Below are 25,176 nucleotides of genomic sequence, written 5' to 3' on the forward strand. Positions count from 1 at the left end.
ATCGAAATATGCTATTAGAGTTTATGTTATTGTTATGCGAGGAATTTTTTATTAATTTGTAATCTAACAGCTTCATTAGACTTCATAAAACGTTTCTGGAAAACATCTTAAGATGTGATTTAATGAGATTAGCAAGCTAATGTTACTAAATACCGAGCGCGTGTTGTAAACACAATAATATAAACATATGACCCGCACATTAAATATTCTTTAAGAAATGGTCGTGGTCAGTAAAGAGCTGTGGGGTGTGAAGGTTTGTGGGTTGCGTTGTGTTGTGTTGGTCCACCTTAATTCCTCCCGTCATGAATTCAAGCGAAGTCCGTCATCGTCCAGGCTCCGTTTGCATCATCACTCTGGACTGGTTGCCACGGCAACGACTTCTCTGTCGCGAGCGTCTGTCTGCTTCTGCAGTCACAAATGGAGACGGGCGCGCGCGTTCATAATCAGTGGAATAGGCTGCTGTAACGATAGCATAGTGCCATAATTATATTTTATGTACATTGCAGGCCTATGTCTAAGCCACAGTTGATGTAGGTTATGAAATAGGTTTCATCGTTGTTGAAATATGAAAATCATTTCATACATTCTGAAAATTAAAGCATAAACCGTTCCAGTCTCAATTGTCTTTTGAATATGAAGTGCGCTTAAATGTATTGAGTGTGCACTTGTAGTGTACTTCAAATCTTAAAGGGTTAGTTCACCCAAAAAAAATATTATTATTTATGTTATAAATATTATAATATATATATATATATATATATATATATATATATATATATATATATATATATATATATATATATATATATATATATATATATATATATATATATATATATTTGGCATAATTTACTCAGCCTCATGTTTTTTCCAAACCTGTATGAGTTTTTCTGCTTGAACACACTCACAAAAAAAGATAATGTGAAGAATGTTGACAACCATAAACTGTCTTATTACCAACATTCTTCAAAATATCTTATTTTGTGTTCAACAGAAGAAAGAAACTCATGCAGGTTTGGAACAACATGAGGGTGAGCAAACGATGACGACATTTTCATTTTTGGGTGAACTATCCCTTTAAATGTATATATTTTTAAAAAACTGTAGGTCAACTTGCTGACAATGTAATATTAATGAAATAAAAGCACCCATTTCATGATAGTTTCTTAACACACTTCAGCACACTATTAAAAAGTGCACTTTGTAATAATGTCAAGTATTAAATGATTATGTTTTAATAGGCTAAATCTTATGTCATGCTTTAAAGCACACTTATTTTGAAATATTGAGTAAAAGGTTGAAGAAAAGGTGGCAAAAACAACGGGAGGAAGAGAGGAAATGACGGAAGAGATTAGATGTGCAGGCATAAACAGGAGAGATGAGATAATATCAAGGTTAAGATTTGTATACACAAGACTAAATGGTACACTTTATAAAACGGGGATACATAATACAGGAAGGAGTGAATACTGTGGGCAAGAAGAAACGGCGTCAGAAAAAAGGATCCTGAAACAAAATTTATGCAAAGATAGCAGATATCAAGCATTAATAATAATAATATAAATGATAGCAGATATTCAAGGTTCAAATTTGTTTTTATTTATACAGCACATTTAAAAACAGCAAACATGGCTGATCAAAGTGCTGAACAAAACACAAGGTAACAAGATATTCAACAAAATCAGTGTTATAGTTGTCCTTCATCAATAAAATTTGTGGGAGAGAGGATATAAAAAGGGAAGGAGAATAATGACGTTTGAATCCGCACTCCATACCAATCGATGGCGGTAATTCACCATTTCGTTGTTTGTCAACCGCCATTAAAACCTCAAAAGAAGAAGAGAATGAGACAGACCAATGTAATCAAACTTAGAGCGCGATCTATATAGCTTTTAGCTTGCTCAATCGAGCTCAGAATCGCTGATCCCGCACAAGCAGTCATGGCGGACAAGGTTGGTGTGCCACCGAATTTAATTATAATTTTTACAAGTCACTTTAAGTTCTGTATATTTGATACTGTTCTCGATTACTGTTTAGCTATTTAGTCATGGCATTTAGTGTCCGCGAAACAACGGAAAGAAAACAAATTCTGCAGTTCAGTGTTTGAGTTAGCGACCCTGTCCAGTTCAGCAGACATCACTCTGTTACATGCGTTTCCCTGTCATGTATCTGTCAGTTATCATAGAACCTGTATTTTATCCCTATCCCATAATATATATTTTTAATGAAACATGTAAGATAGAATTGCAATTCCTTTTCTGCTGGCACACCCGCGATGACTCATTCTGCTGACGGTCCCATCAACCACAACTATGATGATGGGTTTGTTTGTTTGTTTGTTTGTTTGTTTGTTTGCTGTACATTTCTCAGTCTTTATGTTTCTTGAACAGGATCCATTCCGGCAGCTGAAAGACCTGTCTCTGCTGAAAGGCCAGCTCGAAGACATTCAGCGTCGGATGGAGGATGAAGTTGGGGTTGGAATTCCACAGGCAGGACTTTATATTTTTGTCGAACACATTTTTTGTCATATTATTTTATACATCAGTTAGAGTGTACAAATGAAAGTAATTACAAATTGAGGTTGTTTTACTTGCTTTGTTATTTACTGAGGATGAAATAGTGTTAAGGTACATTTTAAATCATTGTCGCAACAATGAACATTGTTAATCTAGCGTGGTTATATTTAATTAAAACAATAATAATTCAAATGAAAATTCACAATTCTCTAACTTACTTATATTACCCTGGCATTAAATCACTAAAATAAAAAAGTGAAAATAGTGGCTTCAATAAAAGCATAAACCATCGATTAGCAACCTCGTAGTTTACAGCTGGTCTGTCTTTTAAAGGTTTATAAGTTATTGCTAAAAAAATTCAATTATAAAACAGATAGTTCCAGTCCTTGATTCTGATTGGTTGAGCCGCGTTCGAAGCCGTTGTAAATCACTCAACAAAAATACACCTGTGGCCGCATTACATTAGTATTACTGCGCAACTGCCGTTTGTGATACTTTGTTGCTGCATGTGTTGCTTAGCAACCTCTTTGGAACTACACTGCTTGGCGGAGGAATACATGTGTTATTATAACGTTATATTTTTTGTTGCTGGTGTTTATTTTATGAATAAAATGAATATTTTTATGGAGTATATAAAAGCAATAAGCCCATTGAAGCCGTGTTTTACAGTGGATTTAGAACAGCTAAGAGGGTTTTAACAACGTCCCTTAGCTATTCTAAATCCACTGTGAAACACGGCTTCGCGGGGCTTATTGCTTAATTCTCTTATGGAGAAAATGAATGGTGTTTTTACTTCTGGAAGCCGCATTATACAGCTGCTCTACTTTCTAGATAGCCTCTGTTGGAAAGTTGTGGAAATGCAATAGTAAATGTAAGTTAACCCCGTAAATGTGAAAAGGGTCTGTATGATCACTTGGCTTAATGAAGTTCTTTGTTTTCTCTCTCACTCTCCGCCTCTTGCCCTCTTCCTCAATCTAGGGTGGAAGTGTGCTCAGTTCTCCCTTCCTCAAGGGCTTTCTGGCTGGGTATGTGGTGGCGAAGCTCCGCTCCTCTGCGATCCTGGGAGTTCTTGTAGGAACCTGTACAGGCATGTATGCCGCTCAGAGCTATCAAGTGCCTAACATCGAGCAGACCATCAAAAACTACTTCAGCTCATTTAAGAAGAGATAGAGGGAGCCATATAAAACAATCTCAGAAAAACAATGCCTCTTTCAAGAACTTCAACATGTACCTCCTCAACTGAGGGTGCCACTCATCAGACCACAGAATAACTGGATATATTTCAATGACACTTTGTGTATATAAAATAATTGAGCTTCTCTGGTTTGCAGGTTTAGGCTGTTTTCTATTTATAATTGATGAGTGCTGTGTTTTTATATAAACCCAAATTCCTCATGATGATGCAAATGGTCAAAACTTTATCAGTCCTTCATAATGCTTCTGGTATTAATGTTCTGTCTGTTACATGAATATTTTTTTTTGCCAAATATGCACTAAAACAAACAGGTGAACAATCAGGCCCAACACACTCTGTAAATAATGTCTGGCATTGAACAATTCCTGTACCTGTCAAATATCAGATGTTGCTGGACTTGAGTTGCTGAAATGTTTGATATAGTTTTTTTTGAATAAATATATGTTGCACTTTACCACTCTCAACTCTACCACTTCTGCTTGTAATGAATAATAATGGAAGTCAGCCAATGGAAGTGAAATAGAAAACAGGAAGTAGCCCAACGAGAGCATGAAAACTAATTCGCACGCAGTTGGTTTTCAGATGCAGTGTTACATTCAAGTGGTATGTTTTTATTCATCATTTTTCTACGCAAAGAATTATTTAAAAACAGTAGTTTTTTCTTTTCTTCGCTTGATGTTCTTTTGTTTTGGCTTTGCGCTTATTTCCATAATGCGTGATATGTTTTTGAAGAGATTCTTTTACATACTTTGCATGCAAGCTATATTTTCCAAGAATTTCTGAAAATGTTCTATTTTAATGAATAAAATCTCAATATAGAGATTGCTCTCTATAGAAAATTGTATGCGAAAAGTTCATTTATTTATTTTTGTAGAAAAAGTGTTAACAAAAAGAGTTAAATCTTTAAAAATGTTATGGAATTCTGGGCCATGATATACAATCCAATCACCTTTTAACCCTTGTATTATGTTGCGGGTCAGGGGTGCGTTTCCCGAAAGCATCGTTGGCCAACTATGGTCGCAAGTTCATCGCAATGTCCATTGAACTCTATTGGTAACGAGGGAACTTGCGACCATAGTTGGCTAACGATGCTTTCGGGAAACGCACCCCAGTTTGACGAATCGGAAATACTGGTTAAGCTAGGAGAAGCTATATATATGAATTTTTGGAAATTTCAATATGAATATTTATGAACATTTTGTGATTTTCTGATTTAAGGTAAAGTGTTGTGGAATGCACGTACAAAAGTTATGCTGATTTTTTATGTTCACGGGTCAATTTGACACAATTTCATGGTTATTCACAACTGCACAGACCCCAAATATATATATATATATATATATATATTTTTTTTTTTGAAATGTCAGTTTCTCACCTAACCCTCTGAGGGTATTTAAATTTCCATTCATGCATTTGGCAGACACTTTTATCCAAAGAAATGTACACTGCGTTGAAGGCGTACATTTTTATCAGTTCAAGACTGTTCATTTCACTGGAAATTGAACGCATGATTTTGCCGTTTCTGGAGCCATGCTCTACTGTTTCAGCTTCAGGAAAGCACACAAAAATAAAATAAAACTTTTAAAAGAGATCAAAATTTTAAATCAACAAAAATTACAAAAAAGTAATTTAATTTAAAGTAATTTTTTTTAAACAAATGGTTAAATTAAATAATTAAGTACAGTTGTAAAAAGAATTTGTTCTCATGTTAATTTTTGTTGTAATGTTTGAGAAGTATTAACATTAAATGTTTTTACCCACAACATAAAAATCATACCCAGAATTTGAAAATATGATAAAATCGTGTGTGAGTGTGTTTGCTCTAGCCTTAAATAATGCATGCTATCCTAAAATATTTGCAAGTATCCCTTGGGTCATGGAAATTCACATCAAACGCAGCCTTTGCCATTCAACTTGAAAGTACAAGTATTTGTCCAAAACAAACAGATAACACAGATGGTTAGCAATTAAGTTTATTATCCATCTTTGTTAGCTATCCATCATCCATTTTCTATCCTTCCATATAATAGTTATCTCTCATCATCCAGTCTACAAATATTCAATAAAAGGTAATTAAATGTTAGTTTAGTTGTAAGTTAAAAAACAAAAACAATAGTACAATTCTGTAATTAAAGTGAAAGATTTTTATAAAAGGTCAACACTGCTACAGATGATCTATTAAAGTCTAATTATTACCAGTACAATACGAAACACAATGAACTTTTAAATTTTCATGGCAGCAAAATATCTAGCTAAGATGCTTACCTCAAACCAAGCTATGAATCTAAAGTAAATGTGAAAGTTCAGCTGTTAAAGATAAAGACACCAGAATATGATATTTAAGAAGTCTTCACTGCTCTTCTTCAGTGGCCATCTTCTCCCAGCAGAGGCTCCATCACCTTTTTATCAGCTAAAATAAAGAAGTGACGCATGCTTTAATATCAGAGCTGAGTACATTTAAAGTATGAATCTCCTTTTGTGTTCAGCAGAAGAAAGAAATTCAGACAGGTTTGGAACAACTTGAGGGATTTTTCTCATCTATATAGTATTCAGCTCATACCGGGGCACTGAACAGGACCCTTGGTCAGAGAACCAGGAGTCTGAACGCCACTCTTGTCCACACACCAGCACCATTCAGTCTCATCCCAGCACTGCTGGAGCTGGTAGTCCCCGTTCTCATCACACCTGGGGCGGAAGGACGGCAGGGGGCTCTTGGCCACCCCGGCGGCCTCCTTCAGGCACTGGGACAGGACACTGGGCTCTGTGGGACACAAATTAACAGAGCATACATGAGTGTGTGTGTGTGTGAGCAGAGGACATACAGTTGCTGAGAACTAAATCTGGTGTTTGACAATGACAAGATCTTGATACCTGGTTTGGCAGATGAGGAAGGGGAATCCTGAAATATAGAAAAAACAACACATGAGAGCTGTAGATGGCAGGATTTATATATTGTATGTTTTTATATTTTTTATTTATCATTTCCTGTTTCTACACTGCCAGTCAAAAGTTTGTAATAATTGCGATTTTTAAATGTTTCTCTTATACTTCCAAGAATGCATTTATCTGATCAAAATACAGTAAAAACAGTTTGATTTGAAAGAACTGTTTTATATTTTAAAAATAAATCATTTTAAAAGAAATTTTCAGCATGATTCCTCCTGTCTTCAGTGTCACATGATCCTTCAATCATTCTAATATGCTGATTTGCAGCTCATTTACTGTCAGTTGTTATTGGTGCTCAGTTATTTATAATAATTCCTCTTTTTTCAGGATTCCTTGATGAAAAAGTTCAAAAGAATAGCATTTATTTAAAATAGAAATCTCTTTTTAACATATAAATGTTATTAATGTCTTTTAAATATGTCGTTGCTGAATAAAAGTATATTAATTTCTTAATATTTTATTTCATTTCTTATTTTTTTCATTTAAATAATCTTGCTTACCTCAAAAAATTCCACAAAAATATCAATCAGCAAAAAACTGTTTTCAACATTGATAATAAGAAGTATTATTAATAACTCTAAAATTATTAATTTAATTTAAATTATGAAATTAATAATTTCTGAAGGATCATGTGACACTGAAGACTGGAGTAATGATGCTGAAAATTCAGCTTTGCATCACAGGAATAAATTACACTTTAAAATAATATTAAATTAGAAAATTACATTTTAATTTTTTTTCCCTATTTTACTGTTTTACTGTATTTTTACATTTAAAAAAAAAAAAAGAATTATCCCAAACTTTTGACCGATGGCATCACAATTTCTAAAGCAAACCCGTCTGAGAAACGCAGCCCTAAAACTTGATTTGATTTTCGGACTCGATCCTGACACCTCGTGGCCGCCGGTTCACATTACAACAAGATCAAGAGGAAATGAGCTTTACCTTCTCTTTGGTCGAGTCGTCGAGAGTCAGAGCGAGGGAGCTCATAGGGAGCTGCATTTTCATGGGAACTCCTTGATTGCGCATGGCTGCACAAAAAAGGGAAGAAAGCCAGAGTTAATAGAACATCTATGGTAATGGGTTAATGATGACTGAAATGGTAGTCTGAACGGAAGCCCATAATAAGATGGTAATAGTTCTCTGACCAAACTTCTGGCTGAGCTCATGCAGGCGGTCGTTGCGTCTCTCGAGGGTGTTGAGCTGCTCTCTGTGGTTGTACACCATGTAAGCGGTGAAGGCCTGACCTGCGATCAGTATTCCAGCCAGCAGAGTCACTCCTGCCACCTTCAGGGCCTGACTGTTAGATCTGCTGGCAAACAGAGAACCGGTGGATTCATACGAGCGACATATGGTTATATTCTGAGATTTCATAATTTGTTTGTGTTGTTGAAACTTAATAACATAAAAATAAAAATAAAAACAAATTTAAAATAAGAGTGACATGCTGTGGTGGCGAGGTGTAGCTACAACACGAACAGATTATAACAAAGACGCCCGGATTAAAACTGTTCTGTGTCAAGTGGACAGACGTTTGATGAACTTCGGTTTACATTATTCAAAACAAAAGACAGTCTAGAAAACAGAATAATAGAGCGTCATTTAAAGGGATAGTCCAACCAAAAATGAAAGTTTTGTCACCCACAAGTTGTTCCAAACCTGTATGAGTTTCTTTCTTGTGTTGAACACAAAAGAAGATAAGAGTGAAGAACGTCGGTAACCAAACCATTTACTAGGGAAGTCTGTGTGCAGTCAACTGTTACCGACATTCGTCAAAATATCTGCTTTTGTGTTCAACAAAAGAAGAAAGAAACTTATACAGGTTTGGAAAAACTTGTGGGTGAGTAAATGATAACAAAAAATATTTTTTTGGGGGGGGGGGGGTGAAATATCATTTTAAGTTGTATTGAGTTATGAATACGCAATGTGTGCAATGATGTGATACGCAGAAACAAAAACATTGCGATGACAAAAAAACGCCTATATTTCTTACACAACACATTATAGCATTTTTTTTTTATGAAGCACTGCTAGTGAGGACTTCAAATGTATAGCGATGTTTTATGTTTTTACACAAATTTTCTGCTTATTTATGGAAGAAATCAGTAAAAAAAAAAAAAAAAGAAAAAAAAAAAGCTATCTACCAATCAAGGTATTTTCAACCACTTAGCACACCACTTTAACCACTTTAGTTGACCTACATTTAGCATGTATAATTGAGAGAAACCAAGATTTGTTTCTAAAAGAAATAAAACCCCAAGGTTTCCTCACCCTCCCTGAGGTCCCATGTTGATTGAAGTTTGCTCACTCGGAGCTCTGAGAAGCGGTCCGTCGGTGCTGTCGGTGGACATTGCTGATTTACTGGCAGGAACTTCTCAAAATGTTGGTAATTTGATCAGGGGATTTTTTATAACAGCTCTCTAATATGAAAAAGTGAGAACTGAGAGTCTTGCAGTGTGACACTCGGATGAAAGTGTCTACAGAGCAGATTGAGGTCATTATTTCATTGGATAAGACGCGCTGCATCATCAGTTGTCAGACAAACATGAACTTGAATATACTGTTCCTCCTCATACTAGCCTCATGCATTCATTTTTCGAAGTGCGATTTTTAACATTTTAAGGAAATCTGTCAGTAATTTTCGAGGCGCAATCGATTTCGTGAGATTTATCTTATGGAGCCCCTGGCACAAAAAAACCCAAACAAACAAAAAAAACCCGTTTGAAACATACTTACCAAATATAAATGTGCAATAAAGCCATAATGAATGACAGTACTTATCTTTTGTTAATGTCTGACACGGATCATCATAATTAAACAAGATATAGTTATTTTTCTATTTTAAAGGATTAAAATTACATATTAAAGTGCAACTTTCACTTTCACTCATCTTGTTTGTCCCCAGTGTTCGGTAAGTTACTCTAAAAAATTAATGAATTACTAGCCATTAATTATATCTTCAACAGTTTAATTAGACTGCTGTACTAATTACTCTAAAAAGTATTGCATTACTTATTTTTTTCTAAATCCCATATCAACCTCGACCAGTTGAACAATACAGGAAAAGACATGACACTCCCCTTTTAATTCTTTCAAATCAACAATTGCATAAATTATTCTTGAAGGATATATATATATATATATATATATATATATATATATATATATTAAAAAAAAGGGAAAACCTACATTTTAACATTTGACGTTGAATTTTGATGTTTGATCCACTGTTTTATATAGAATTGATCTATAGTCTATATACAGTATTTAATGCAACTACATCGGAAGCAACTAATTAAATTACAGAAAAATTAAGAGTAATCCCTTGCTTTACTTTTTCAAGAAAATTAAATTACAGTAAATACACCCAACAGTTTGTCTCCCAACTTGGTACAGATGTACCCAAGGACATTTAAAACCACTCAATTAGAGCACAATACGTGTTTTATGCAAGTCTGCATGGTCAGGTGGTCATACTTTGCCGTCTGATATTACTTGTAGGCGAGTCTCAAATTTCAGTTTTAGTTTTTAACTTTTTGCAGTTTGAATCACATCTTCAGTCTCTGCACATCTTAAAATACTTTCTGGAATGAGGAAATTAAATGTTCTGGCATAATCTGAATAAGGATGTTTTCTTGGTATTCCCCTAGCATTCATTCATTTGGTTTCAAAACGCACCAGAACATTATCCATTAAACCGGTTAGACATGTATAATCAGCTAAAGGAAGCCAAACACAGGAATCAGTGCAATCATAAGAACTCAACTTGTGCTTCAGTGAAGACAGGAGGCAAAAGTATTATTTGACACTTTATTCTGAAAAAATCCAATAGTTTACAGACGACGTCCACGACGACCTCCCTTTCTGCGGGTGCTGTCTGATGGAATGGGGGTGACGTCCTCTGGAAAAGAAAGTGAAAGTGAATGAGACTTCCTCACGAAAAACTATTTTATAACCCACTGAACAGAGATCAGTCTTCATTAGATAAACGTACCGATACGGCCGATCTTCATGCCAGAACGAGCCAGAGCCCTCAGGGCAGACTGTGCCCCTGGTCCAGGTGTCTTGGTTCTTAAGGGGGGGGGAAAGGAACAAGTAAATCATGATGCAAGCCCATGTTCTTCATTCCCATAACCCCACACTCACACCATGACATTTCTCGTCAGTCCCTGTCGGTGAAGGTCTCACCTGTTTCCACCAGTGGCCCTCAGCTTGATGTGCAGGGCAGTAATTCCCAGCTCCTTGCACCTCTGAGCCACATCCTGAGCCGCCAACATAGCAGCATAAGGGGAGGACTCGTCTCTGTCGGCCTTCACCTTCATCCCACCAGTGACACGGCAGATTGTTTCTCTGAAGATCAAGAGGAAGGAAAACTCAATCAGAAGATTATCACCAGAATGCAACATCAAAAATCACATGAAAAGATTTTGTTCACCCAAAAATGAAGAGTCAACATCACATGGTAAAAAAACAAACAAACAAAAAACAATAGGCCTGTGTAAGAGGAAGACCAAAATTAAAGTCACTGAAGACCAGGGTTTTTATGGCGAAATGTGCAAGAACCATAGATGTTTAATGGAACTTCATCTCATGTCCACATGCCATCGATATAAACCTTGTGTGATGAATCTAATGGCCATATTTAGGATATCAAATATTTGAGAACTAAAGGAAAAGGCTAAATTGTTAGTGAATGGAGTGCAACAGCCGGTTCTGGAAGTAAAAATCATCCCATTCATTTTCTCCAAACGGGAACAAATTTTTCTTAGCAATATACACTTTATCAGCCTGCATTATTTCAACATATATACATACACATACACACACACACACACATATATACATATATATATACATATATATATACACATATCTTGTTGCAACAGTCAGGCTACTTAACACAAAAGATTCATTTTCTCAATAGGAATGTTGATTTTTAACGAACACTTAAATTCCTAACTCTTTCCCCACCATTTTCTACAAAATTCACAAAGTTTTCCATCATTTATGACAACACTTCCCTGCCATGGACAATTTTCTGGCACTGCATGTTTTCACTGTTATACAGTAGGGGGCGCTATCACATCTTCTGAAAGATTACTGAATCTCCTGATCAAAACACAGGTGAAGAATAAGTAGAAACAAGCTTTATAAACATTACTTATGCATGTAGTATTTTAGACAAATGTGATTTGTTCAAAATGTTTTTTTTGTTTTTTTTTAAATTAAACTATAGATATATTGCATGTTCAGATATTCATGTAACAAAATACTCTGGGGGGTCATGACAATTGTGAAAATGATTAAAGCCGGCAGTGGCTGGCGACTTAAAACACTGGCAGGGAAAGAGTTAAAGACAGAGCTACTGTGAGCTACGAGGTTGTTTATTAAATTTTTAACACCATGTTAGCATCAACGCTACGTGCATGGCAAACAATCCTTAATTATAGAAAGCGTTTCAACTTGACAATATAGAAAATCTAAAATTATAGAACATTCGGGTTAACATTCCGAAATATTCCATGTAAACATGTTTTTTAAAAAGCATTTTCATAAAATTACAGACCAACAGAATATGTTTAACAGTCAGAGGAACTTGACACGAGAGACAGAGGAACTTCACCAATCATTAGAAACCCATGTGTAAGTCTTGAGTGACCCAGTCGGCACCTAGTGAAGACAACTTGGTCATGTGTTGATTTGAAGTTATGGAAGACACTTTATACTGGGGTTTATTTCATACGGTTTATTTTATATTCGTCCCATTCCTTCTGCCACTTGTTAGTGATGTATAAGCTAGTTATCGATCTGAAATTATGTGGTATTCGGCAGTCAGATTCTTCATCCCTGCTGGCAGCCGTGTCCGCTCTCTCATTACCAGTCTAATGTGGCTACGAGGCTGTTACACCATAATATTCGCTTCTGCTGAAGCCGTTAGCCCCAATATTTTCAACTTAACTTTTGAAAAACTATATTACCCATGATGTAGTACAGAAAAATCCACCAATCAGAGTCACCACAATCAAAATGCACAAAAAAAGTCCTTCATCTCCTCCCACTCCCATGAAGCACTGCAAATAACGCAAGAGTCACCCTACACTCAAAATTCTTGTTTGTATATACACATTTTGCAAAACTATATATACATACACATATACATCAAAATGTTTAAATTAGTAGGTTTATATTACTCTGTTTAATTTGACTTTGCAATGCTTCATGGGATTGTAGTTCTTTTCCTCACTAAAGCCATACACTAATGTAAAAGTCTTGCTCCTTTGTATTTCCGTCCTTTTTTCAAATACTTTTAGCTTCAAATTTAAATTTTGAATATTCTGATTCACCTCGTAAGCTGGTTGGCTTGGTTCATGGCTTATAACGCTTTTAAGAATACTTCTTTTTTTAAAAAACCCTGAGATAAGTGAAGTCATCACATTCATTTTGAGTAAACTACGATAAGGGTTGAGAAGTTAACAAAATAGTTTAACATATCAATGTACACTTCATTGCGCAGCAAAATAATTGTTTTGCTGGTATTTGTGCTTTTAATTTGCATACATATTTTATTCCACATTTTAGGGTTACTTACTTGCCGGAGAGGTCAGTGACATGCACAAAGGTGTCATTGAAGGATGCGAAAATGTGGCAGACTCCAAAAACATTCTCGCCTTCTGCAACCTGAGGTCCCAGACTGATGACCTGCTCTTCCTTCTTTTCCTTACCCTTGCGAGGTGCCATAGCTGAAAAACATCAATATTCAACAGTCAGGTCAACATATGAAAAACTCCCAGCGTCTCATAATAAAGTTAAACAAGGTCTCTCTTATTTACATATCTTCTAATGTTCTCGTAAAGACGTGCTGGTGTACGACTGCGCGTTTAAACTAGTTAGTCATAGCATTATAAACTGACTTAATTTAACGTTAACTGCTGACTGTTATCATGAAATACTAAAGGAAAAAATCTTGAAAGGCCAAAGGATCCACCGACATGCATTTAGACGCCAAAGCTGTGTTAACAAACCTAGAGCACGTTCAGCATTAAAACGTTTAAGATATTTTTAACGAAGACGTTTGATTTGTGCGATAAACTAAGCTTATTTCCCCACACGTACTGTAAAGCAGTCGAGTATATCTGTAACTGTAGCGGCTCGTGCAGCGGCGCTGGGCAGACTAATATGGTGCAGGACCCCGCTACAGCAACACTGATAATCCGCTTAAAATACTGCATTTATCACCGTTTATGGGAGTAATATCACGTTTTACTGGTGCTTGAGATGATTGGGGACGTTACAGAAGTTCAATTTTATATTTCACACTTTTTATAAAGGTAGGATTTAAACGGATTGTAACAGTGTTCTCTTACCTATGTGTGTCTCTAATCGAGGCCGAAACAGGAAAGGAAAGAGAAATCGCTGCCGGGTTGAAAGTTCAACCTCTACAAGCGGAAGTAAAAGTACATAGAATAAAAGTCCCCTATGTATACTCCTCGCTGGATAACAAAACCAGTCTCAAGTAGCACGGGTATATTTGGTATGGGTATGGGTCAAAATTATCGATTTTTCTTTTATGCCAAAAATCATTAGGATATTAAGTAAAGATCATGTTCAATGAATATATTTTATAAATTTCCTACCGTAAATATATAAAACATTTATTTTTGTGAGTGAATGCAGCAAAAATCGCGAACATAAATGGACAACTTTAAAGGCGATTTTCCTCAATGTTTAGATTATTATAAAAACATTTTTTGCACCCTCAGATTCCAGATTTTCAAATAGTTTTTTTTTTTTTTCCACAAATTTTATTAACATTTTGTCAAAGTACAATTTTAACACGTATACGAAATTGAATCAATATACAGCTTCATATATCTGATCTTAACAAGGTGAACAAAATAAGAGACAGGAAAAGATCCGAAATAAAATAGAAATAAAATAACAAAACACATAGATACATAAATGAAAAACACTTAGGGGTCTGCTTATGCATTAAAGTTAAAATAATGAAATAATTTGATTGTTTTGTTTAATTTGTTGTTCTTTTTTTTTAATTTTCAATGCTGTTCCAATATGTTTTAAGGTCTGTAATTTTGAAATTGTAAAAGGAGGGTTTGCTTCTTTGCCAAATCATTTTGTGCAGATAATATTTAGCTAAAATAATAATTAAGTTAATTACATATTTTTCATTGGCTGATAAATATGGCTCAGTGACTATAAGAAGTATTTCAAATTTGCTTAGAGAAATATTCTTTTTTATGTTTTGGGAAATAAATCTTTGTAAATGGGACCAAAAGGAAGCTACAAGGGGACAATCAACAAAAACATGCTCAATGGTTTCTCCTTCACAGCCACAGAATGTACAAATGTTACACACAGTTGGAAAAAAAGTACAGATGTTTGCTTTTGAAGGGTAATACCTGTGAACAATTTTGAATAAAACTTCTTTGATTTTATTTACAATAATATACTGATGAGGTAGCAGGAAGATCATGTTCCATAGTTTCTTGTCCAGTAAAGTCCATCGGTGTTTACATATAGGAGTACTGGCAGGATCAAGTATGTTTCTAATAAAAGTATTGTTACATCTCTTATCTGTAAGTGGAATGCCAGAAATAGCAGGAGAACCGACTGTTACAGATAGAGAAGTATCTGTCTGATGCTCTGCGCTAAAGAAACAAGACTAACAGGAATAGACTCAATCACCATTTCGAATTCTTCTTGAGATGTATCAATACCATATTTTTCCATGAAGTGCTCATAAGAATAAAATTCATTTTTTGTATTTAGCAGATTGTTTACTGTATTCAGATTACTTATAAACCAATTATTCAGAAAGAGTGTTTTGTGTAGTATATATGCATTGTTCCAAAGAATACAGTTGTGAGGGGAGAAATTGTGTTTAAAGATAAGATTCCAACATAACAAGGTTTGTTTATGAAAATTGCTTAATTTCACAGGGAGTTTTCCTACCGAAAAAGGACATATCAATAGAAAGTTAAGACCACCAATAGTTTCAAATAAGCTGTTTGGTAGATTTTCAAATAGTTGTATCTCCGCCAAATATTGTCCTAAACTTTACATCAATGGAAAGCTTATTTGTTCAGATTTCAGATGATACATAAATCCCAATTTATTTTTATTTTTTTTACTCATGTGACTGGTTTTGTACTCTTGTTTGTAAAAAAAAAAAAAAAAAGAATATATGTATGGTTCTCAAAAAAATTGATGCTTATGCATGCTTATGATTTATTTTGCTTAATTTATTCAAGTTATGTAAGTCATTAACTCCTGCTCGCTTTACTGCTTTTATCTGGTAAGAATAAATCATTTCGTTTTTTGTACTATGACAAATAATTAAACATCTTAACAGTTCCCTCATGCAACATTGTAAAAGCCGTGACTTTACACCTATCCACGTATTAATAATCATTTAATAAAGTCAATTTTTATTAATTTGTTGATACAGACATTTATATTGCAGCACATTTCAAACCCATACAATAATTTACTGCCACTACAGTTATGAAATAAAACCTTTTTTTTTGTAAGAGTCAACAAAAATACTGTTTGTAAGCAGCAAGAGATATTTTTTTTCAGTTTCTTTTTTCCCAGTGTCATGTTGCAACAAGTATGTATATGATATATATTACGCTGTTATTGAAAACTTCCCCAACATTAAATCCCATCTAACAACCATCCATAGGCTACTACACCTTTAAAAAAAATCTCCTGCCATTTTTCAGTATGGTTTAATACTCCAAAAAGTAAGAGACTTCATTAAAATGACGAATGTCTTCTAGGACAGCACATGCATCTATATTGCATGTTCATGTACTAAAACAAATCACACAAGCCATATATACTGTGGCCATACAGTGTTCAGCCTTCCAAATGTAAATGAACAGTCTGTGGTTAATGTAGCGGCTCATTGGCAGTGTCAGAATGATGGAGTGTACAGCTCCGGCCAATATGCACTCTGCTTTGATGAGTGTGTGATGTGGATGCGAGCCATGCTCACAGATGCCCTGCCGCTGCTGACAGATTGAGATGCAGCTGTAGTTTATGTTTGTTTTAAATATCAAACCAACCAGCGACACGCCAATGTTTCATGGGACAAGGATCAGCTGTAAGTCTGCTAATCCGCATGGAAAGAGGCTTCTTTTGAGAATGAAGATAAACATTTTCGGTGACATAAAATTACATCCAAATGAAGGTACAAAAGACTATTTTGGCATCCAAAGCCCTAGAATTTGTATCCAAAACTTGTTCTGTTTTAAAGAGGCTGTAATTGTTAATTATTCTTAACATAAAATATATAATTTTATGTCGTTTCTTTATAAATATATAATAAAAATAATTGTAAAAAATAATGGTGGTGATGCATGTTAATTTCATGTTTATATGGAACATCTAAACAATAAAAAAAGAAATAAAGGATTAAAATCACCTTAGAGGAGAAGGTGGTGATAATCACAAAATTACATTCATTTATATTTTTTTCTAAAGTGTCATTACTCATTATCGCTCTCTTCTCTTTCCTTACCCGCACTAGATAACATTTCACTTCAAAATTGCTCTTAGTGTTGGAGGTTTCACACCTAGCCTATATATGCGCCGCCTGGTGACCAATCTTCACTGATTTTACATTCCATCAGTCAGAGCAGAGCGTGAAGGCTGAATTAGCAGAGCAATAGCACAGCTGTACATACAATATTGCAATCCACACAACATAATGGGAGACATAGAGTTTATAAGAGGACAAATTGTTGGTGGCTCATATGTGACCAGGACAGCAAGTCTTTGGTGTATCAAGAGCTATGGTGTCCAATGTCGGCATACCACCACACGAGGACAAACCACATCCGACAGAGTAACTGTCGACGCAAGAGGAAGCTGTCTGAAAGTGATGTCCAGGTACTAACCCGGATTGTTTCCAAAAAACATAAAACCACAGCTGCCCAACTCTCTGCAGGATCAAATGCACACCTCGACTCTCCTGTTTCTAACAAACGGTTCATCAGGAACTCCATATTCATGGTCGGGCTGCTATAGCCAAACTTTGGTCACTTGTGCCAATGCCAAATGTCGCTTTCATTGGTGCCAACTTTGCAAATCTTGGGCTGTGGACAATGTGAAACGTGTTGTTCTGTGATGAGTTGTTCTGACATCCGTGGGAGTTACGGTGTGGAGAAGCCCTAAAGAGGCTTAACACCAGGACTGTCGCTGCCCAGAGTGAAGCACAGGGGTGGATCAGTGATGGCTTGGGCTGCAATATCATGGCATTCCCTGCTGTGCTTGATGGGCCAAGGACTGCCAAGGACTACCGAACCATTCTGGAGGACCATGTGCACCTAATGGTTCAAACATTGTACCCTGAAGGGGGTGCTGAGTATCAGCATGATAATACGAAGTTGAACATCTCTCATGGCCTGCAGTCACCAGATCTAAATATTTTTGAGCAACTTTGGGATAATTTGGAGGAGCAAGTCAGAAAAACATTTTCCTCCAGCAGCATCGCATAGTGACCTGACCACTGTTCTGGAAGAGGAACGGCTCAGAATCACTCTGGCCACTGTGACGGACTTGTATCAAAAGGAGGCCAAACACCATACTAATAATACATTATTGTAGACTAAAACCAGGCATTTCAGTTTCATTGTCCAACCCGTGTGTGTTTGTGTGTGTGTGTGTGTATATATGTATATAACCTCCATTATGTATATAACCTATGTATAATAAAAATCATATGGCTGGAGCCTATCCCATCTCAGTATCCATATGTACATATGAAACCTACTGTATATTTGTACATAACCTATGTATAATATGTATATAACCTATGTATAATAAAAATCATATGGCTGGAGCCTATCCCATCCCAGTATCCATATGTACATATGAAACCTACTGTATATTTGTACTTAATATAAAAAAAGACAAAGAATTAAAAAGACAGTGGTTTCTTTATTTGCAAATTAATCACAAAAATATTGGCTACCAACAATAAAAAATATTAACAACAGTAGGTTTGATTGTACAGTCCAGATGATTATTTCCTTACAGTTATTTTATTCTACCTATTGATACCCTACATTATGATACAGAAAGCACAATATTGGCAGTGTGAAGGTCATTGGGACCCTCTGCACGTCTGCGAGTGTGTCGATGTATAAAAAAAAATTATAACTAGTTCATTCATATTTTATAATTTCTCTGTTCCATTCATAAAAAAAACAAAAAACAAAAAAAAACAGGTTCTGTACACTGCGACAGAAATTTTATTTAAACATAATTTTTTGTGCTTGGTGCAAAACATCCCATTTTACCAGGAAACACGATATTGCATTATTAGACGTCAGTTGTGGGTTTGGGAGCAGAAATACAAAATGATAATAGAGAAAATGAACGTTAGGTGTGTGATTATGAAGAATCCGAAAGCAGCATGTAAGGTGCATGATTCTGTACCGCAGACAGTTGTAAACTACTTATATTTTAACCAACACCCAGTAAAACTATCTGTAAAAGCTACTGGTAATACAAAAATGCTCTGTGGACCCAAAAGTCTTCCTGTGGACTGTTGCAAAACCTTTGTGGGAAGTGATATCCTGGCATTGTACGCTTTTCCACTCCTTGGTCAACAACACAAATATTGTGCTTCTCAAGCATCATACTTTGAGGTCAATGAAGAAATTGAAGGGTTGTACAGTTTTCTTTACAAATAAGATCTATATTATAGAAAATAAACGCTCTGAGATACTGTCACTTCTCCAAATGTAATATTGCCAGACCCCTTCCATCCTAAAGCAGGGCTGATTTCTCATCAAACATTGTACTTTTTGGCGCCTTTTCATCGTGAAATACTTGACCGAAGGACGCACTTGAATCGGACCGCCAAACGTCTATAGAGGCACACAGCTGTTAGAGGAGACTGATATATGCTGCGCAAAGTGAGTCGGATGTAATTGTGCATGGAAGTACGAATGAAAGTGCACAAAAACCTTTCAAAGACAAATAAAAAACAGAAGGGAGCAAAATTAAAACCAATTAATTTTATGTTATACATAAAATGAGATTTGGGTTCGTTCCATGACTTCTCATTTCGGCAGCAAGAGAAATGAAATCCATTAGCGCAGTGGTTTAATTCAGCCCCAGGGACTGGGTTAAGGGGCTTTGTGGAGCTTTCCATGGATCGCCATTCCTGCCACTGAAAAGGCATCGTGTCTATTATATAGCATCCTAATTCCTTGCTTACATTCATGGGTGTAATTCCTACGGTTCAGTAGCAGTCAACAGTTCCTACAGAACACAAGTCATATAAAATGGCCTTTTAAAATGGTCTCTTGGCAGAGGAAATACATTCCAGGACACATTCTGATGACAACCCTGAATGAAAAGTGATTAGATGTTGTGATATGCTAAAACAATCACATAAAAAAAAAAAAAATTAAAAAAAAAAAAAAAACAGAAAAATGGGTAAAACATTCATTAAAAAATACAGGTGATAAAAGATTACTGGCGGGCAGGTTTTATGAATCACTATTAAAACGGCAATACCCTTACATAATGATCCGGTGAGATTTGTGATATAATGCTAAAATAACACATGGGTCCAGTTCTCACAGGGACATTCATCATTCGAATTACGATTAAAAAAGATCCACCCCTCGAGGGCGATCGAAACACATCAAGCTTATATACTTTAGTGAATTTAACCGTAATTGGCTTGATAAAGCTGCACATATAACGGGCCACAACATACCCAAATTTTTTACAGTTTCATATTTACAGTCACATTGATTATGGATGTAGCTTATCTGTGTTTTAGTACCACAATTTATCACGCATTATTAAGCTGTCCTGTGGATTCGCAACTAATAGCCATAAATACATTGTAATGAAATTTCACCTTTAAATGTCACATTTTAAGCCCGGAGGGTGCAGCTGTAACGAATGGGCTCAATATCCATGAAATAAAAAAACGTTTAAAACAGAAGAATGAAACTACAAGGCGAACAGCCTTGTGTTGTGCAACACAACACATGAAATGAGTGTTAAAATAAGATTTAACCAAGAAAACAAAGAAAGTCTGACTTTAAGGTACCACCCTGGCACTTATTTATCTGTTGTGGACTTGTGTGTGTCCTACAGCTCTGTCAAAAGAGATATGTGCCTCCTCTCCCATATTGCATGTCCATTTGTTCTGACACTACGTCTCTCTGGTACTTCAACACACCAGAGGAGTAGAATGTCTTTTGGAAGCCTCCCGTTGTGATCCCATGTTCGAGACAAGGTTTGTGGCAGGTGTACCTCAAGGCTATATCCTGGGCACATCACTGTTCTCCAAAACGGAACAGAGCCACTAACGCATCCGAGCCCGTCTTTCTTTACCGCTCCGTCGTGTCCTCTAGAAGCTCAGTTCTGAAGGTCCTCGAAGCCGCTGAAGAAGACTTGACCGACCGTGGCCGGCGGCTGACAGGGGTGGACAAGAGGGCAAGTCCCCTTAAGAGCAGAAGGAGGGGTGTCCGAGTCTGACCAGTGTGTCCCCACCCCCCTCCTCAGGTTACCTGCTTTGGAGTAGCTCCTCCCTCAGCCAGCTAGGCAACGGCTGGCCCATTTTGTACAGCAGCTTGGAGAGCTCAATGTTGTGCTCATGGTAATACTCTCTCAGGAAGGTCCGAGACTGTGGAGGAAGAGGATGGGGTCAGTTTCTCTACCAACATGTAATGTACATGTCATGCTAAAGCCATGTGTGGGCTTTTTTATTGTGTCTAGCATGAAAGGTCAATAGACATACAGCGGGGGAAATAAGTATTGAACACGTCATCATTTTTCTCAGTAAATATATTTCCAAAGGTGCTATTGACATGAAATTTTCTCCAGATGTTGGTAACAACCCAAGTAAGCCATACATACAAAGAAACAAACAAAAATAAGTTCAGAAATTAAGTTATGTGTACTAATGTGAAATGACACAGGGAAAAAGTATTGAACACATGAAGAAAGGGAGGCGCAAAAAGGCATGGAAAGCCAAGACAACTGCTGAAAACTTACAGTAATTAAAAAGCAATCCAGCCCCCTGTCAGTGGAAATTAATAACAGCTGGTTCAGTCCCAAATGATGGCCTACAAAAAGGTCTCATTGCCAAGGTGTCACACAAGACACATCTCACACACATATCCGTTATCATTTTTACATTTAGATTAGCTCTGCCATTATCTGACACTCAGTTAAAATTAATCTTTAAAAACACTAATCATTTAATACATTTTTTAAAAATGTAATCTTTGGCAAATGTCAAAATAAATTTTAACACTTTAGTACATTATAATGTTGTGATGTCAAAATTCACTTATTTTTTCACACATTATTTTGAGTTATTAGTCAGTGTATTATTATAAATTTATTTAGCCTAAACAGATTAGAATTTTAATCTCATTTTAATCAGCAATCATATGGAAATCATTACTGGACTTTTATATCGGACAGATTTTTTAATCACAAATCATTTACTGACCACATGAATACATACTGATTGATTAATATAGCACACTATTTTATTTTTGACTTTTGTCACTTATTGACAGGAACAATATAGAGTGGAGAGGAAATGATGGTGTAAATGTGAAACGAGCAGGAACTGATTTTCATTTATTCAAACATCATCATAATCTACTTTTAAAATGGCTTATTATACCCTCATGCTAAACAGCTAAATATTTTTGACTGGATATTAGACCAAACGCCTCTGGCCTAGAAAAGGTCATGAACCTTTAGCCACTGCTGTGTGTGTGTGTGTGCGCGTGTGTGTTAAATAACAGCTCAAATGAAAGCTCTTTTTTTCCAGGAGTGCTGCTGCTGCGACTGCGTCTGCAAAGCCACGACACATCAGCCTGTTCTTTCACCCCTCATTAACTTTGATGTGTCTGCCAAGAAGCCTCAAGGTAACATCAAGGTCTTCGGCATTCGACTGAGCCTCTCTTTATCATACTCTGTTAAAAGATACTGACTGAAGCTGGGCCCTTCTAGAAAATACACCGGTCTGAATGACCCTGAAGTAATGAGAAAGGAATTCAGTGGCTGCAAATAGTCTTACTGAAAACTAAAAATTTGTATTGAAACATCATTCAAAATTAATTTAATTTCTGTAATGTGACATTTCTGAATAAAACTGAATATTCAACAGGAAATAATGTAGGGCAAGATTTTAATTATCTGGATTTAACTGGATTTTAGATGTAAATCTATATGATTGTATTGGTTATTATTCTTTATTTTAAAATCTGATATGACCATTTAGACAACCGGGTTGGAACGTTTTTTTTTATTAATACTTTTATTCAGCAAGGACACAAAAAATTAGTAAAGGCATTTTTAAAGTTGCAAAAGATTTCTATTTCAAATAAATGCTGTTTTTTGTAAACCTTTTATCCATCTAAGAAAAAAGGTATCAAAGGCTTCTCCATAAAAATATTAAGCAGCACAACTGTTTTCAACATTGATAATAATAAATGTTTCTTGAGCACCAAATCAGCATATTAGAATGATTTCTAAAGGACCATGTGACTGAAGACACCTGTATGAACAAGCTTCTTTCTCTTTGCAATGTCAATCAAACCCGAAAAAGACTGGATATTTTTTTTTTTTTTAAACCAAAACAGGAATATGAACTAGAATCATAATCTCACATCAATGTCCATGTCAGGATATCTTCTGCCCTTACTCTTCCCCAGGCATTTGGTCTTCCCTCCATCTAGCAGCTGACACCAGAAGCCCTTCTTCGGGTCGAACCTGCAGCAAGAAAGAAGGGACAAAATGGAGGACAGGCAGCTAAAAACATCAATGTTTCAACATCAGCCTAATCAGAAGGGACCATAACAGACAGATGGAACACAGCAAGGCCTCCAGAGAGGCTGCCACAGGACAAACCATCTTTATTGTCCAGTGGGAGATGTGGCTGGCAGATGTTAATGCTTATGAGATTATGTGATACAGCATGAGAAGACAGAGGACAGATAGAGAGAGAAAGAGAGAGAGACAAGTGGTAGGGGTGGAGTGAAAAGAAAGAGTGTACATGAGGTGGTAGAGAAGGCTGGGAATTAACAAGCGCTCTTGTGATCCTGTCAGACTAATGGGATCCATCAAGATGAGGAGACTACTGTGAAACACTTCAAAGCAGCTCCAAACAAAACACTTCAGGTGCTCAATAATGTACAGCATATTAATGACTCTTAATTGTCAATCATAAAAGAGAAATGAGAAACTTGGAGCTTTTGAGGACAAGCTTCTTACGCAAGGATCTTGTGGTAGTTGAGCGTGTTTGTCAGGCCTAGAAACTTCTGGATTTTGTCCATCACTGAAGCTGGTTCTGTCCTCAGCATCTGTCCATCCAGGACCAGGATCTGAGAAGAAAGAAACAGGTTAATGTAAGTCACTAGCTATGTTTCCATCCACACGTTTTTATCCAAATTAAGTGATATCGAATGAAAAATGCCTTATGGAAACAGTAAAATTCGATTGAATTTCATGAATATCGACTCAAATGAAATGCGTTCGGTCTCATCGGATTTTATCTTGATCGATATACGGCTTATGCTATAAACGCTGATGGAAACGTTATTTGTATAAATCCATTTTGTCTAGCAAAACTTTGTTCGCAAATGTTTGCTTGAATGTTGTGCGAAAATGAATGGAAACACCTTCAAATGTCTCAAATCAATTCGATATACCAATTTGATCGCAAAACAGCATGTGACGTCATTACGCACAGGTTTTTATTCGCTTTAAAGCCGTTGGATGGAAACACACTTTCACCAGCTTTATTCGCATGAGTTTTTTTTACTGAATTTCAGATAATTCGATTGACAAGTGGATGGAAACTTAGCTATAGAAATATTCTAAAAAGCACAACGTACTGATGGACATACGTGCATTTAGCAAAATACCTGACTGGGGTGATAGTGTGTGAGCCAACGCTGAAGGTGTGTGGCGTAAAGTCCGGGTAACAGACATCGGCTCTGCAGGACCCTCAGTTTGATGGGCGCGTCCCGGCCAGCAGTGATGACATCATGGAATGTATATTTCTGAGCCACAGGATCATCATGGGCCCTCTGGTGCTGCAAAACAGCAAAAACAGCAATGAATATACAAATTCATAATAGTGCAGCAGATTAATGGCATATTTCAAGAGAATCGTTCAAATTGGTATAAAAGCATGAAATTTGGCACAGATACTCTCTAAGGGTCACTTTTTGGGAAAAAGGCGTTGGAACAATAATAGATTAATAATAAAATACTCATTAAATTTAGCTTTTTGTATATTAAAGAAACCAAACAGTACATCCTTAAAAAGCAAAGAGAAATCCGGAAGCACATTGCACTTAATAAAATTAGAAAATTCAACCCAAAATAACTGTGTGTGAGGACAATCCCAGAAGATATGAAGAGCAGTTTCATTAGGGGCACCACAAAAAGAACAACTTGTGTTTATATCTGATTTAAACCTTTTCAAAAGCTAAATTT

General features: G+C 36.0%; 4 protein-coding genes across 5 annotated transcripts in view; 1 reads left to right on the forward strand and 3 right to left on the reverse strand.

Annotated features, from left to right (window-relative positions):
- Positions 1-1,816: 1,816 nt before the first annotated feature.
- On the forward strand, positions 1,817-4,555 carry LOC311096879 (SLC35A4 upstream microprotein). The gene is made up of 3 exons (XM_084136287.1): positions 1,817-1,952; positions 2,391-2,489; positions 3,495-4,555. Exons 1-3 carry the CDS (start codon positions 1,941-1,943, stop codon positions 3,684-3,686), a joined length of 303 nt encoding a protein of 100 aa, XP_083992413.1. The 5' UTR covers positions 1,817-1,940; the 3' UTR covers positions 3,687-4,555.
- A 1,113-nt stretch (positions 4,556-5,668) lies between these two features.
- Positions 5,669-9,714, reverse strand: cd74b (CD74 molecule, major histocompatibility complex, class II invariant chain b). Of its 2 annotated transcripts, none has more exons than XM_084136286.1 (6): positions 8,929-9,714; positions 7,806-7,966; positions 7,603-7,688; positions 6,583-6,610; positions 6,272-6,472; positions 5,669-6,121 (listed from the first exon to the last, which is right to left on the reverse strand). In XM_084136286.1, exons 1-6 carry the CDS (start codon positions 9,006-9,008, stop codon positions 6,075-6,077), a joined length of 603 nt encoding a protein of 200 aa, XP_083992412.1. In that variant the 5' UTR covers positions 9,009-9,714; the 3' UTR covers positions 5,669-6,074. The 2 variants fall into 2 exon arrangements, with proteins under 2 accessions (XP_083992412.1, XP_083992411.1); XM_084136285.1 differs by having other exon boundaries at positions 7,806-7,969; positions 8,929-9,115.
- Positions 9,715-10,453: 739 nt separating this feature from the next.
- rps14 (ribosomal protein S14) lies at positions 10,454-14,124 on the reverse strand. The gene is made up of 5 exons (XM_084136813.1): positions 14,022-14,124; positions 13,247-13,397; positions 10,846-11,007; positions 10,652-10,728; positions 10,454-10,558 (listed from the first exon to the last, which is right to left on the reverse strand). The coding sequence occupies exons 2-5, from the start codon at positions 13,393-13,395 to the stop codon at positions 10,491-10,493; spliced, it is 456 nt and encodes a 151-aa protein (XP_083992939.1). The 5' UTR covers positions 13,396-13,397; positions 14,022-14,124; the 3' UTR covers positions 10,454-10,490.
- Positions 14,125-18,601: 4,477 nt separating this feature from the next.
- Positions 18,602-25,176, reverse strand: part of ndst1b (N-deacetylase/N-sulfotransferase (heparan glucosaminyl) 1b) — an 88,717-nt gene continuing 82,142 nt past the window's right edge. The window contains exons 13-16 of the mRNA XM_084136797.1: positions 24,600-24,770; positions 23,947-24,056; positions 23,343-23,445; positions 18,602-21,337 (exon numbers count right to left, since the gene is read on the reverse strand). Coding sequence (XP_083992923.1) covers positions 21,218-21,337; positions 23,343-23,445; positions 23,947-24,056; positions 24,600-24,770 — 504 coding nt within the window. The 3' untranslated portion in view covers positions 18,602-21,217. The remainder of the gene's footprint in view (positions 21,338-23,342; positions 23,446-23,946; positions 24,057-24,599; positions 24,771-25,176) is intronic.

Source organism: Abramis brama, assembly GCF_963993115.1.
Source record: "Abramis brama genome assembly, chromosome: 15".
NCBI lineage: Eukaryota > Metazoa > Chordata > Actinopteri > Cypriniformes > Leuciscidae > Abramis > Abramis brama.

What these genes read in the sequence shown, in the direction of transcription:
- cd74b (XM_084136285.1), bottom strand. Translation starts at nt 9,008, where the DNA reads ATGTCCACCGACAGCACCGACGGACCGCTTCTCAGAGCTCCGAGTGAG. An exon ending in AACATGGGACCTCAGGGAGG is followed by an intron (nt 7,970 to 8,928) that starts GTGAGGAAACCT and finishes TCTGTTTGCCAG; the next exon opens with CAGATCTAACAGTCAGGCCC. An exon ending in GGGTCCTGTTCAGTGCCCCG is followed by an intron (nt 6,122 to 6,271) that starts GTATGAGCTGAA and finishes TCTTTATTTTAG; the next exon opens with CTGATAAAAAGGTGATGGAG.
- LOC311096879 (XM_084136287.1), top strand. An exon ending in TTGGGGTTGGAATTCCACAG is followed by an intron (nt 2,490 to 3,494) that starts GCAGGACTTTAT and finishes TCCTCAATCTAG; the next exon opens with GGTGGAAGTGTGCTCAGTTC.
- rps14 (XM_084136813.1), bottom strand. Translation starts at nt 13,395, where the DNA reads ATGGCACCTCGCAAGGGTAAGGAAAAGAAGGAAGAGCAGGTCATCAGT. An exon ending in GTCACTGACCTCTCCGGCAA is followed by an intron (nt 11,008 to 13,246) that starts GTAAGTAACCCT and finishes CTTGATCTTCAG; the next exon opens with AGAAACAATCTGCCGTGTCA. An exon ending in CATGAAGATCGGCCGTATCG is followed by an intron (nt 10,559 to 10,651) that starts GTACGTTTATCT and finishes TTTCTTTTCCAG; the next exon opens with AGGACGTCACCCCCATTCCA.